Raw genomic sequence first — 15,798 nt, forward strand, 5'->3', positions numbered from 1 at the left:
CCGTTTAGGAATACAGCTTTGAAAGCAATACCGGTTTTCCCGTTCCTTGAGCGCCGTGTAGGAATAAAATTTTGAAAGCAATGTCGGTTTTCCTGTTTAGGAAACAGTTTAGGAATATCGATTACAACTTTGAAAGCAATGTATACTTTTTCCTGTTTCTGGAGCGCCATTTAGGAATATAACTTTGAAAGCAGAGTCGGTTTTCCTGTTCTTGGAGCGCCGTTTAGGAGAACAACTTTGAAAGCAATGCAAATGTTCTTGTTTCTGTAGCACCGTTTAGAAATACAACTTTGAACGCAATACAATTTTTCCTGCCCCTGAAGCGCCGTTTAGGAATACAACTTTGAAAGTATTGCATTTTTTCCTGTTCCTGGAGCGTCGTTTAGAAATACAACTTTGAAGGCAATGTACTTTTTCCTGTTCCTGGTGGTATACAACTTTGAAAGCAATGCAATTTATTTTTCCTGTTCTGGAGCGCCGTTTAGAAATACAACTTGAAAAGCAATGCGCTGTTTAGGAATACAACATTGAAAGCAATGGAATTTGTCCTGTTCTCGGAGCGCCGTTTAGGAATACAACTTTGAAAGTATTGCATTTTGTCCTGTTCCTGGAGCGCCGTTTAGGAATACAACTTGGAGAGCAATGCAGATTTCCCTGTCCCTAGAGGGCCATTTAGGAATACAACTTTGATACCGGTTTTCCCGTTCCTTGAGCGCCGTGTAGGAATACAATTTTGAAAGCAATGTCGGTTTCCTGTTCCTGGATCGCCGTTTAGGAATATCGATTACAACTTTGAAAGCAATGTACTTTTTCCTGTTTCTGGAGCGCCATTTAGGAATAAAACTTTGAAAGCAGTGTCGCTTTTCCTGTTCTTGGAGCGCCGTTTAGGAGAACAACTTTGAAAGCAATGCAAATGTTCTTGTTTCTGTAGCGCCGTTTAAAAATACAACTTTGAAAGCAATGCAATTTTTCCTGTTCCTGGAGCGCCGTTTAGAAATACAACTTTGAAAGCAATGCAGGTTTTCCTGTTCCTGCACTGCAAAAACAAGTGTTTATATTTAAACACCATATTGTGTTTATCAGAGCAACACTTAATAAACACATAATTCATGTTAATGGTCTAACACTAATGTTCATAAATTAACACTTGGTGTTATATTACAAACACTAATGTTTATAATATAACACCAAGTGTTAATTTATGAACATTAGTGTTAGAAAAATTAACATTAGTGTTAGACCATTAACATGAATTATGTGTTTATTAAGTGTTGCTCTGATAAACACAATATGGTGTTTAAATATAAACACTTGTTTTTGCAGTGTGGAGTGCCGTGTAGGAATACAACTTTGAAAGCAATGCCGGTTTTCCTGTTCCTGGAGCGCCGTTTAGGAATAAAACTTTGAAAGCAATGTCGTTTTTCCTGTTCCTGGAGCGCCCTTTAGAAAGACAACATTGAAAACAATGCCAGTTTTCCTGTTCCTGGAGCACCGTTTAGGATTACAAATTTGAAAGCAATACACATTTTCCTGTTCCTAAAGCGCCGTTTGGAAATACAACATTGTATTTTACCATCAGGTAACACATTGAAATAAGCATGGCGATTATGAAATACACAATATAGAAGCATTACAAAAATGTCTATTTACAATTATTGCAAATCGGACGCGAGTATAGATATTTCAGCCATGTTGCACGGTTTATGTATGGTTTGTGACGAGTAACAGGTAGCATAGATGTACATGTAGGCTATAATTGGGCAAAAATGGTTTATTCCAGAAAATTATGAATACATGTACTATATAGAATATTATAAAGGGGTAATTTTAATTCCAAGCCTACTTCCGCAACACCTGCAATACTAATTATCATTGAAATTCAATCCAATGTATCAGAAATCGTAGATAGACTGTCTTTGTTGGAATAATTATGTAAGCATGGTAAGTTCGCGTAAAAGCTGACAAGTGACAACCCAATTATTTTTGCTAATTTGGGCATGCCGAATTCAAATATTTTGTCTGCCAAGCTGTTTTTGAACCCCTCTTATTTTTGGGCAGGATAATATACAATATTTTCATAAATTCATATATTTTTTTATCATAGTAATTTTGATGTCATCTCGTGAAGTCAGATGTCGATCTCCATTTATAATAAAATGCTTTCAACACTATACTATCCAGGCACTTATCTTACAGGCCTGGAAATTATTCTATTTTGGTAACATTGATGTAAGTATACAAAATACTTAACTCTTGTTTCAAACCAGATGCAAATAATGATGTTGTTTGTGCATAAAATACAGAATACAGATACAATTAATTGATTTTGTTGTCTGTCTATGAATGGTTGAATTCATCAACAATTCATTCAATTAAAAACACCTGACAGTGACACGCGAATTATCGAACAAAATGCATTTACACATAATTGTTCAAATGTTAGCAAGGTGTTTCAAACAAGCAACAGAAATAAAAGCAAATTAACCAAATATACGAACAACAGTCTTTATTAAACATATCGTTAGACAATCACAAAACCCAACTATAGGCCATGATTAATATGCATGCAATCAATACTGTAAGTGTAACTGCTGTTTTCGTCGTATCGTGTCAAATTTTTAATTAAAAACAATACCCAATGACAACTTTAATGACTTATACCCTTCACTTTTAGGCAAATTTATACGGTTACATTTTTTATAGTTTCGCTGGGATAACTGAATGGGCTCTTTAATACACCGTTGATCTTTGCATTTTCCTGTTATAGGCCTAAGCTAGCCCCTATTCATGCAGGCTGTATCAAAATGATTGGTACCCATCAGTTTTCATTGATATATGGACATGATTGCCACATCAAAATGCAACATAGGAATCAACATATTTCATTGATTAATGTGATAAACAGTCATGTAACTATTTTATTTGTAGAATATCTGACGTTTTATTTGGAAGAAGCAGACTTTTCAATGACCATCAATACTGATGGGTACCAATCATTTGGATACAGCCGATCTGTACCAAATCATCGTATTTACAAAGATAAACGTGTTATCACAATTTACACATAAAACAGTTACGTTATAGCCTATTGGCCTATACGTTATACATTTTTTTCCTCTAAGAGAGTGTTTGTTTGTTCAACTGTCGCTCCGTTCGGAGGCACACTTGGGTCCTGATGGAACCAGGAAAAGGCTTAAGTCTGGCTAAAAACCTTATATCAGCACGTTAGCATATAGAAGGAGAAGAGAGAAACAGAATTGAAGATATGGAACTGGAACAGAAAGCCACTTCCAACAATCAAGTGAACAATTAATTTACTGCCAGTCTTTGGATCTCAACTGCCACAGATGCTAGTTTTGTTTCGGAGCTAGTATATTCTTTAACTATATTAATTGATTTCGGGTAAATTCTTTCGTTGTTGAACGGCAAACACTAAATAGAAAAGAATACGATTCGATGTTCAATTCAGAAGATCAACTGCAGATCCGTCGGATAACACTTTTTCAATGGGAAATGAACTTTGCTGCTTGGATGATGTCACGATGAGGTTAGCATTTATTCCGTATTGAAAAGCGTGTTCCGACGGATCTGCACTCGACCGGCATCATAACGTTCAAACAGGACAATATAGATGCATTGGGGGGTAGTGCAAGAATACTATATCTGCAATAGCTGCTTTTTATTTTACAAAATGCATTATACTATAATTTATAGGCCTACATACGACACCTGTCAGCTATCATACACCCCGTCATACCATGGTCATACACACCTGGTAGCTATCGCAGATCGGGTATTGCACTAAAATCTTATCTAATCAGCTTTCCAAAATGAGTACCACTTACCATAATAAGCTTTACGAAAAACTCGTACAAAACTGACTCGACTGTAAAAATATGGAACTTTGATGACATTGGGAGCTAGCTATATAACCTTTGCACACTTTTAAGTGTTTGCATGTATACTATATTACATTTGCACATATCAATATTCAAAGACTTACACTAAACCTAATAAGCTTTCCAAAATGAGTAAAACTTACGAAAAAGTCTTATGAATTAAACTGACTCGACTATAAATATGGAACTTTTATGACATTGCGATCTATAGGGAATTATTACATATCATACATGCACACGTAGGCCTACATATCAATATTCAAGCCCTGAAACCTGAGAAATTGAATTTTTCAGGGCGTTTCAACACTAAAAAAATTACACACACCCCGACACACACATGTCTGAATTACATAAGCACTTCCGACCAGTGGCTTCCGAAAACTTCATATAGAGGAAAATGCCTATTATGGTTCTAAATTGAATGTTTTATGGAGTTTTCACCGAGTATACTAGATTACTTGGATCTGAAAAAGAACCTTCTCTACTTTAATAATTATGTCCACCATGTCAATAAAAAGAATTATTATGTTTTGATGAATCCAAGTGTGTGAAAATATTGGATCCAAAACATAATAATGATAAAATTTGAATGTTTTACGCCCCATATTTATTGGTCTCGCTATTAGTTTTAAAATATTGAACTCGACTACGTCTCGTCCAATATTTAAAAACTCATAGCTCGACCAATAAACATGGGCTCAATTGATCCAATTTTATATCAATATTTTGCCTTTTTGCAATTATAACTAAACATAATGTAGGCCTATCTAGGCACCTATACGTATAGCCCAATATTTTCTCGATCTATCGAACGATAAGGTATTAATTTGATAACAAGAAAAGTGCAAGGTGATGATATGTCATTCTCATAGAAATGAAGGTTCAACCTAAGTTATAGAATCCTATTTTCACAGGAAGTACCTGGGAGGAAGTACCACAATATTTGCGTTACCTTTTCTGAAAATGAGAAATGAGAAATCGACTTCTTACAATACTAATACATTACCGTATATTATTTGCCTGAGCCCACAAATTGTTTTAATGTTTAATATCCAAAATGATTATCTAGAGTTATAATATACAACATACCCTATACGGAAATCCTTTCAGAGTCTGCGATTCCCAAAACCAAGAACTGTCTTTAAAAAAGACAACCACAGATGAAGATCATGTTTCATGTTCTGTGTGGAATTATAATTAGATTTATATATAGGCCCTATTTGATATATAATTATAATATAAATAATTATATGTAATATAAATGTAGATTTCAAAATCGTGCACAGAACCCGTGCGCAGAGAGCTAATGAGAGTAGGCCTATATGGCTGCGACACTGGGTCGTGAAGTGACACTGGATGAGTATCATGCTCTATGTGGAATAAAATAATGACAAAATGTCCATAAATTTATAGAGAAGTCATATCACAATAAACGGGATTTTTTACAGCAGTACAACCAGGTATAACATTTTGGGTCATATAATCTCCTAAATGTTCTAAAATGAAACTGAAGTATAAGCCTCACACACAATTTCTTTGTATAGCAAAATCACAAATCACAGTTCTATCAAAATGTCTCAAATGTGTCATAATACTCAGTATTACTAATAGTAACTTGCTTAATGTACTGTACAATAGAATTTTAGAGGCATGTCGGACACAATATGATGGATGGCGCTGCACGAAGTGGATAAAGTCTTTTGAATTTGGCGGGTTTTACCCATATTGAATACTGCCTCATATTGTGTACGCCATACTTCAAAAAGGCTATGCATGAATCGTATCTTATATGCCCTGGTTATAATCGCTTTGAAAGATTAATAGTATGCCCATTTGTCATTTTGGTTTCCATTCATTATCAAGACTGCTACATCAAAATACAACATAGCCTATATACGGTCTATAAACCTAATTTTTAGATTATCATGTTATACAGGAGTCCAATTTTTACCATAGCGGAGACTAAATATGCTATCCAATTCTGGTCATTGCAAGAGGATCCCATGTTGCAGTTTGAAGAAGCAGGCTTTTCAATAAACGTCAAATACCAATCATTTTTATGTCGATCATGTCGAATTGTCGATACAGCTTGTATGTACATACATAGCTATATTAATTACACACAATGTCACAAAATATACACACATTTGCACAGGTCAAAGAAATTGACACATAAATTAAGAAAAGTTGCCATAAAAATCTAGTGTTTTCTACTACCAGGTAAAGTGAATATATACAAATTGTGGATGGAAGTCTCTTCGAATGTAAATTATTTATATCATCTTCAAATTACTGACAAACGTTGTAGATTCAATAACGGGTGATGATCACTGGTGAATATATACTTGTACAATCACCATGCATGCAGTGATCGTTATGATCATCAATTTACTGTCGATTGTCAATGACCCAAACTATAATCAGAGTTATGTTGACATACCGTATAACCTCGTCTACAAGCATAGTGTTTTTGATGAAAGCTAAATGAATACGAAACAAGCGTATGCCAATACAATAGATTGGTCTTACAATAATACTTGTTTGTATATGCTTGAATCTGTAATTTATTTGCTCAAACTCCAAAATGGTGCCTGGATTAGTTTAGCTTTCATCAGAAGCACTCTATATGCTTGTAGACGATGTTTTACGGTATATGCAGCATATCTGATGTTCAACGCTGAATATCAGTGCTAATCATCACTGATCGAAGATTGACTTGCTGCGGATGATCAATGTATCATCGATGATCACAAGGTGATGGAATCAAATCACTAACGAGCAACGTTCAAAATCACTGCTGATGATAATGCATTGCTGATATCATTTGCAGATGATCATTGTTGACTACTGATGACCATTTCTGATGCTGGAAGTGTTGCTAATAATAACCATCAATGATCCGTAGCATAATAATCTGATCATCAACGATCACTGCATGAGCGACAGTCATATAGATTTTATTAGATTAATGATCAAGGTATGTTTTTGATATCAATGTTCATACATAAACATTAATTTTGGTGTCACCAATGATTATAGCCCTGATCATATGCTGGTGATATAAAATCAACAATCATCAATGTTCACTGCTGATTTACTGATATATTGCAGCTGGTCATTGTTGACTGCTGATGATCACTGTCTGTCATGGTTGTTGACTTCATCATTAGTCACCAATGATCATTGGTGACTAATGATGATCATTGGTGACTAATGATCATTGGTGACTAATGATGATCACTGCTGACTAATGATGATCATTGCCGACTAATGATGATCATTGTTGACTAATGATGATCATTGTTGACTACTGATGATCATTGTTGACTAACGATGATCATTGTTGACTAACGATGATCATTGTTGACTAACGATGATCATTGTTGACTAACGATGATCATTGTTGACTAACGATGATCATTGTTGACTAACGATGATCATTGTTGACAAACGATGATCATTGCTGACTAATGATGATCATTGCTGACTAATGATGATCATTGTTGACTAATGATGATCATTGTTGACTAATGATGATCATTGTTGACTAATGATGATCATTGTTGACTAATGATGATCATTGTTGACTAATGATGATCATTGTTGACTAATGATGATCATTGTTGACTAATGATGATCATTGTTGACTAATGATGATCATTGTTGACTAATGATGATCATTGTTGACTAATGATGATCATTGTTGACTAATGATGATCATTGTTGACTAATGATGATCATTGTTGACTAATGATGATCATTGTTGACTAATGATGATCATTGTTGACTAATGTTGATCATTGTTGACTAATGTTGATCATTGTTGACTAATGATGATCATTGTTGACTAATGATGATCATTGTTGACTAATGATGATCATTGCTGACTAATGATGCTCACTCCTGAAGATCATTGCTGTTGATATGATCGAAGTTGATAGATAATATTGACTCATCTTTTCCAATCGTCGTTGGCAATCACTCCTTTTTTTCTGGGGCCTTTTCTGCGGCTTTTTCTTTAGATTCGGCGGGTTTTGCTGGTACAGCCGCTTCAGCTGGCTTTGCAGCAGCAGCAGCAGCCGCTTTCTCCTGAAGTTCTTTTTCTTTTTGCTGTAATTGTTTGGCCTGAGCTTCTTGTTTTACAACAGTGCTGAGGAATAAAACGAAAACAACAGAGAAGTTTATAAAATACCATTTGCTTCATCACATCCATTTACTTCATGACTATTTCATTGTTAACTAAATTTTATTTTATATCATCATAGTCATTCTTTTCTGTTAATCATTACCTCAAAGTGTCATTTCAAAGTTGTTTATCATTGCTCTTATACTTATACTTATAAATCGGTGTTTAAAAATTGTTATTAGGGCCTACTCACCGTACAATTTCATATAGGCCTAAATTAAATGATTCGTTATATATATTTTCCCGATATTTTTGTTTACGAATTTCTAGCTACAGTACCCTGATTTTCTTAGTATAATTTAATTATACGGGGTGCAACCTCCATCGTGTTGTATTTTTAAAATAATGTATTTTTGTTGTTCATTTTTGATGGAAATAAATAAATTGACATTCAACAATCATCTACACGCAGGGGTAGCGCAAGCACAAAAAATCAAGGGGTCCAATTTAATTTTTCTGGACCCTTTGGTACCGCAAAACCAACATTTAAGGGGTCCGATGACAATTTAAGGAGTCCATTATTTTGTCCGAAATTCTAAACTTTGGCACTAACTTGTCAAATATTCCAGTGAAATTAATATTATAGTGTTGTTGGCCTATGGTGATTCAAAAGATTTACTGATCTTTTTATTTTTAATTGATGATTTATGCCTCCATGCACCGTGAAATTAAGGAGTCCATACAGTTTTTATCGGACCCTTTAGTCACTTTCAACTTGAGATTTAAGGAGTCCAAAATGGGCAAAATCAAAAAATAAGGAGTCCCTGGACGCGCAAACTCCTTAAATGCGACCCCCTGCCTACACGTATCTCTTCCAAATGTGAAAGACTGAATTTTGAGCTAGGCCTATTTAACTTCAAAAGAGTGTAACGAGTGGACAAATCCAATGGCGTGAATTGCAAAAAATGGCGTACCTCTTTATGATATTTGCAATTCAAATTATGTAGGCTCCCTAATAGGACAGTGAACTTGACTCTCAAAAGAGTGACATTTCACTAGTATTAACATTGTGATTAGAGATAGCTACTCGATCCATCACGAGTACATTTTCACTCTTTTATAATAGAAAAAATGTATAGACATTTAAAATTTAATTTAATAGGCCTTTTGAGATTTTTAAAACAATTTCTCATTTATAATGGTAAGCTATTATACTAGCCTACATATGCCCTACATGTGCAAGGGTGAAAATACTCAATTGAATACCTGGGTGGAAGAAGGGCCCAACTCCATCAAATCTGTTTTGAGATATTACGAAATAAAAATTCCTTTAAAAAAGGAATGTGGCGCCCAATGTGAGCTGGACGGGATATGGTGAATTCCATGGTGATTAGATTTAATATTATAATGATTTTTTAGGCAAGTGTAGAAGATGATCAAAGACGAGAGAAATGCTTCATGGAATGAAGCTTTCGTGTCAATTTGCGACTATGTGGGGTGGGAGTTCTGTTTTGGGGGGCCTATTGTAGTGAGGATATTGCTTTGGATATTGAATATTGTTACTTAATATTTGGAAACGTTTTAGAGACATGTTTTCATCTTCATGAACATACATAATTACCGTATACATGATGTCTCCATGACAAGTGCTATAGTTCCATAAGCAGATGTGTTATAAATAGCTGCATACATTTGTTAATTATATATATAATTGTACAAGTTGAAGCATGTAATGTGATAACAAGAAAGTTTATTGTAGTGAAAAGCAGATTTCATGAATAAAACTAAACTCCACTTTATCCCATGAGTGATTAAATGTACTTGCAAGTGCTTGCAAAACTATTTAGTGAGAGAATTTGGGCCCTTCTTTCACACACAAGGAAGAACAGTCTGCTGGCAATTTAATGTTCATTTTTGTAAAAAAGTGGAGTTGGACCCTTCTTCATGACTAAGGTATTCAATTGTCAAATATCAGTACACTTACTCATTTAAAGTCTTACTGAGGTCGGTGACCTTCGATCTTAATGTTAGCTGTAAGAAATGAGACAGACATTTAATTAGTATAGGCCAATTTTGTAGCCTTTTTGTACATTGTACAACCCTTAAAACTATAGACATTTACCATCCGACAATCGGCGTGAATTGTCAAAAACAGGCCCGGGGTGCCGATTTTGAAAAAGTGGACTTTTTTCCGGGGCAGTGTGTGAAAAGTGGACTTTTTCCCCAAATGTTGACCTTTTTTTGAACAAAAAAGCCTTAAAAAAACAAATGTTTTGGCTCGCTTTTATACGCTCGCAAATTCTTAAATTTTGGTACTTTTGTATACTTTTGCAAATTGGGGGGGTGCCTGGTCAAAAACTGGTTGAAAAGAACTAAAATAGGTCATTTTGTCGAAACTTGGGGCGGGAGCGATTGACGCCCATCGCAAATGTAGCAAATACTAAGTAGGCCTACTCGCCCAAATACAATCAGTAGGGCATACATGTAAATGAATGGAGGGATCATGAAGCATTTAACTAACATGCATTTTCATGGATTGAAGAATAAAAATAGCATACGAGCTGTCTATAGCAAGAAGAAGAAATCACGACAAATAATTTTTGTTTAATTACCACTTCATCGTTTAAATTCTTTTTATCCTGATTAGCTGCGTCCGTATCCTTCTTCATTTTCTCATTCATTTCTTTTAATGCATTTAATTGCTGATTCAATGCTTCGGTTTCTTTTTTCATTTGAGTTTGGTCTTGTAGCGATAGTTTCAATTCTCCTTTTTCGTGTTCTAATGTCTCAATCTGCCCATTTACTTCTTCTAATTGCTTTTTTAATTGATCTGCAGCCTCAGATAGTTTCATTTGAGCAGTAGCTGCTATTTTGGCTTGGTCCCTGACTTGTTCTCTCAATACTATTCTGTCCGTGGAAGCCCTCCAATAGCCTCCTAAAAGAAAGGCTACAGCTACTACAAAACCAACAAATAATGCAAATGTTGTTCTGTTCGACATTATTGCTTTGCACGTACCCGTGCCTGATCAGCCTGTACATATATCACAGTATTCACACTAATGTAGTGTTTTATATTAATCCACAGCTGCAGTGCATATATCCGCTATCCACGAACACAACATGAAGAGTGTGCACACATGTCGAATTATGGTCCAACGTGCAATTTGCACAGCTCCAACATTCAGTTGCGCACGAGTACTATTAAAAACACAAGTTATTTTTTTTATTGTACACGTAGGCCTATAATTCCATAGCAGGTCAAGTGTAGTCACATGCTGGTGTTGCTGTGTTTCCTATATTAATAGCCTGGCCACGTAATGTGTGCGAAAGGAAGCTTATACTAATAGCCTTTTTGTATCATATTGACTAGTCAGCCTCGCTTTCATTGTAAACATCAACATAATTTTATAAGGGACCGTTCACAAACACTTGTAGGGGGGGCCTGATGCAAAAAGGGGCCCTGAAATTTTTGACCCTCCTAAGGGGGGGCCTGAAAAAATGTCCACAAATTTCCTGGAAAAATTGAGTTTATATGCTTTTCTATGGGGGTGACCCATAATGTTCATATCAAAAAGGGGGGGGCTGAAATTTTCGAGGTTTGTAAAGGGGGGCCTGAAAAATGTTCGCAATAAATTTTTTTTTTGCATCAGGCCCCCCCCTTACAAGTGTTTGTGAACGGTCCCTAAAGGAAAGAGGCTATATCCTACATAATATGTCACTTAGGCCTATAATCATTTTAATTTTTATAGGCCCCATTGGAGGCATATGGCAGTGGTGGCATGGCACGGGAGGGGGGAGAGCAAGGGGGACATTCTCCCCCAGGCCCGTACGCAGGATTTTTTTTGGGGTGCTGATCTTGAAAAAGTGGACTTTTTTTCCAGGGGGGCAATTTTGTGAAAAGTGGACTTTTCCCCTCAGATTTGGACCCTTTTTGACCAAAAAAACGTAAAAAAAACCCCGATTTTTTTTGCTCGCTACGCTCGCATATAAGCTTACGTATCAGTTTTATTAATCAATCAAGTATTTGAAAATAACTGCACTGAATTTCTCAGTATTTTTTCATACACATTGGTCAGAATGAAATAAGGCAGGTAACACCGTGTAATAATGTATGCATTTATAATAAATTTAGAGAAAACTCACCTCACAATTGAAGAATATTTGCCCAACTATGTTTGGCAAATATTTTGCTTAATAGTTAAGCAAAAAATAAACCAACGTATGAACCAATAATGTGTAAAATGCCCAACAGTTTAATCAAATTGTGTCCAACAATTGGTCCAATCAACTAGATTAGTTATTTTGCCCAACAGTTTTATCAAATATTGCCCAACAATTAGTGAAAAATATTTACCCAACTATGTTGGTCAAATATTTTGCTTAACAGTTATGCAAAAATAAACCAACATATGAACCAATACCATGTAAAATGCCCAACAGTTTGATCAAATTTTGAACAATAATTGGTAAAATAATTGGTAAAAAATATAACTGCTGGTCATAATTTTTGGACAACTCTTGTTGGTCAAATTTTGACCAACTGTTTCATGTGTTGTATATAGACCAAACTGTTGGTCATTTTTTTGACCAACATTTTTTGCAGTGTAACAACTCGAAAAGACCGCCAATTGCCAATACATAGGCCTACCTCCAGCATAAAAGTATAGGGGCCTAACTTTGCGAATCTCAATTCAACATTTGCTAAAATTACAGAATTACTGTGAAATTTTCAGCCACTGTAGCATGCATCGATATTAACTTTTTTTCTGAATTAATTCAAAATAAAAAAATCTGAAAAAGGTCCCAGCTGCAATGCATGATGGCACCATCTGGCGTTTTAACACGTCCCAAAGTGTAACCACCCCCTCTATTTAGTTTCAGACTGAGACAAGCCTCACACATTACCAGCCTCTTTCTGGAGAGAAGTTCCAGAACACTTCGTATAACAGTTTTCACGTGTTTTTGCTTACTAGACTCGGACAAAATGCTCAAGCCGGGCTAAAAAAAGAAAGAAACATCAATTTGAAGAGAATTAGTATAGCCTAAATAGTACCTCAATTAAAAATAAATAAATAAATAAATAAACAGAAAAGAAGACCACTGCCACAAATCTTCCCGGCAAATCATGTGAAAACAATTTTTATGGTTAGTCTTTGGGTCAAGAGACAGAAGAAACAACAACATATGACATTGACAACAAGTATAAATTAGAGCCTATTATTTAATATCCAAAATATCTTTTAAGAATATCCAAATCCTAAATAGCCAAAGGCCTAATATCTAAATTTTCCTAACTAGGCCTATGAATATCCAAATGATTTTGAAATATCCAAATTATCCTAATTAGCTATAATAATATCCAAATTAAAATATCCAAATATCTGAGATATAAAAATAGCCATTATAGCCATTATAGCCTTAATATCCTAATTATCTAAAATATCCAAATATCTAAAATATCAATAGATGCAACTATAGTATCCATAATATCCAAATGTCTTAAATATCGAAATAGCTTAATAGGTAAAGCTAATTGTCAGGATAATTTAGATTGTTACAATCCAGCGCCTTTATTAAAATGCCCTTCAGGGTCCATGATGAACATCTATAGATGGACCCGGCAAGATTTTGTTGACCATATCAGGGCCGTAGCAAGGTTGAAAAATGTGGGGCGGCCATCACAAATGTGGGGCGGCCAAATTACAAATATATGCCCAAATTAATAAAAACATAACAAATTTCTCAAAAAGAGGGCGGCCATGGCATCCCCGGCCGCCCCGCTTGCTACGGCCCTGGACCATATCAATCATCAATAGTGCATATTTGTTATGGTCAATATAAATTTTAACGTTCTTCTCTCTCAGGAGGTGGTTCCGTGTTTTACATCTATTATATTAAATACAACAATACATTGTATGTTAATATCATAGACCCAGTATAATATAGGTTTTCCAAAATACAGCAAGCTGGTTATTGGGTTTTTTTTTTTATTAAAAAAATATTATTTTGTTCTGCCAAAGGGCCAAATGAAACATAGACAAATATAAATTTAATATATTTGAAATTTGAGGGAAAATGAGCCAAAAACATGCAATTTTGCTTGTTTTCTTACAATTGTGGGCACAAAAATCAAAGACTTGGCACAAGTCTAAGCCTCTGAGTCTAAGCATTCAAAATCTTGAGCTGGTCTCGCCTATTGGCCATCATTTATTTAATATGGCTAAGAGTTCATAATTATTTCATTTTAATAATTATTTTATGTTAGTTTTGATATTGTGAAAAAGATTAGAAATGTGCCCGGGGGGGTCACTCCCATTGTGGCCTGTACACCATCCGCGATAATCAACTTTTGAAAAGCACCCTAAACAAGGATTTAACCCTTGGCTAAAACGACACCCTAAACAGGGATTTCATTCCTAACATCAAATTTCATACCCTAAATTTCATTTACGCGTATTTAGCAATTGCAATTTTGCTACCCTTTTTTCCAATTTTTCATGTTTTTGACACCCTAAACGCGATACGCGCGGATCGTGCCTACCCACGAAAAACGACCCTTTTACGCGTTTTCATTATCGCGGATGGTGTACAGGCCACAATGGGAGTGACCCCCCGGGGAAATGTGTTTAGGCCTATCAGAATAACTTGATATTTATTCTTTGTACAAGCCATGGGCCTGATTGTCACAGGATAGGCTTACGCCATGCATATTTTGCCCCCGGTGGGTTCAGTTTGTATTTAAAGGTAGGACGTATGACCGTTCCAGGATTTGAAAATGACCCCTATTTCACGGGGAATCGAGGACATTTGCAGCAATTTTACCCCTATTTTGCGCGAAATCAAGGAAAATTTGCCCCCAAATACCTCCCCTATTTTTATCATTTTGAGGACGCATTTTCATTTCACCCCCTTATCACGAGGAATCGAGGACATTTTTCCGAAATAAATACCCCTATTTTAACAATTTCAAGGACGCTTTTGAATTTTCCCCCTATTTCACGGGAAATGAGAACAATAACGAAAACTGTAGCGGTAAAACGCGGATGAAAGTCCTAGAAATACACCCTATTTTTCATTTCAAGGACAATTTTGCTCCAAAACACCCCTAATTTGGACAATCGCGAACAATTTTGTCCTCGAAAATTCCGCGGACATTTCTTGAAAAGTACCCCTAATTGGAACCATCATGCGTACACATCGTCAGTGAAGACTGAACCCACCGGGATTTTGCCCTAATATTTCCAAAAATTGATCAAATATTAAAATGTGGCTTTCATTGCCACCCGGGCATTGCCACTCCCAGTAAGAACTAACTGAAGGATTAGGATTACGCCTAAATAGCTTTCATGTGGTGAAACAAGATAATATTTTTTTAATCCAAATTTTTTTTTTGGAACTCGGCAGTAGGCCTAGACCTGGGCCTATATTTGCAGTTTTAATTATAGGTCCAAACCGATATGATCATTTCAAACGGACTTGAATTAATTTTGGTTTTATTTTTTATTTTTTAAGGCATAAAAACAAACAAATTATTACGAAATCATGATGGTGGCTGTTGTTCTTGCCTTTGTTCACCATGAGCATGTGAGAACTGCTTTCCTCCGAATGTGGTTCAATTTTCAAGGCGGTCCCTGACAACGCGCAAATCGCAAACGCAAACCTGGAAACAACCGCCCCTCAATCCAATTATAAATGTACACCCCTACATGAAAGATGAACTTGTCCATGTACTGACCATGATTGACACATTGACACATGCCATCAAATTCCTCG

The 15,798-nt window shown here is 35.6% G+C and overlaps 1 protein-coding gene across 1 annotated transcript; it reads right to left on the reverse strand.

The window, feature by feature from the left end:
- Window positions 1-5,982: 5,982 nt before the first annotated feature.
- On the reverse strand, window positions 5,983-11,206 carry LOC140158763 (uncharacterized). The gene is made up of 3 exons (XM_072181974.1): window positions 10,638-11,206; window positions 10,010-10,056; window positions 5,983-8,049 (listed from the first exon to the last, which is right to left on the reverse strand). Exons 1-3 carry the CDS (start codon window positions 11,022-11,024, stop codon window positions 7,878-7,880), a joined length of 606 nt encoding a protein of 201 aa, XP_072038075.1. The 5' UTR covers window positions 11,025-11,206; the 3' UTR covers window positions 5,983-7,877.
- Between the last annotated feature and the right edge of the window lie 4,592 nt (window positions 11,207-15,798).

This window comes from Amphiura filiformis, chromosome 8 (assembly GCF_039555335.1).
Source record: "Amphiura filiformis chromosome 8, Afil_fr2py, whole genome shotgun sequence".
Taxonomy (NCBI): domain Eukaryota; kingdom Metazoa; phylum Echinodermata; class Ophiuroidea; order Amphilepidida; family Amphiuridae; genus Amphiura; species Amphiura filiformis.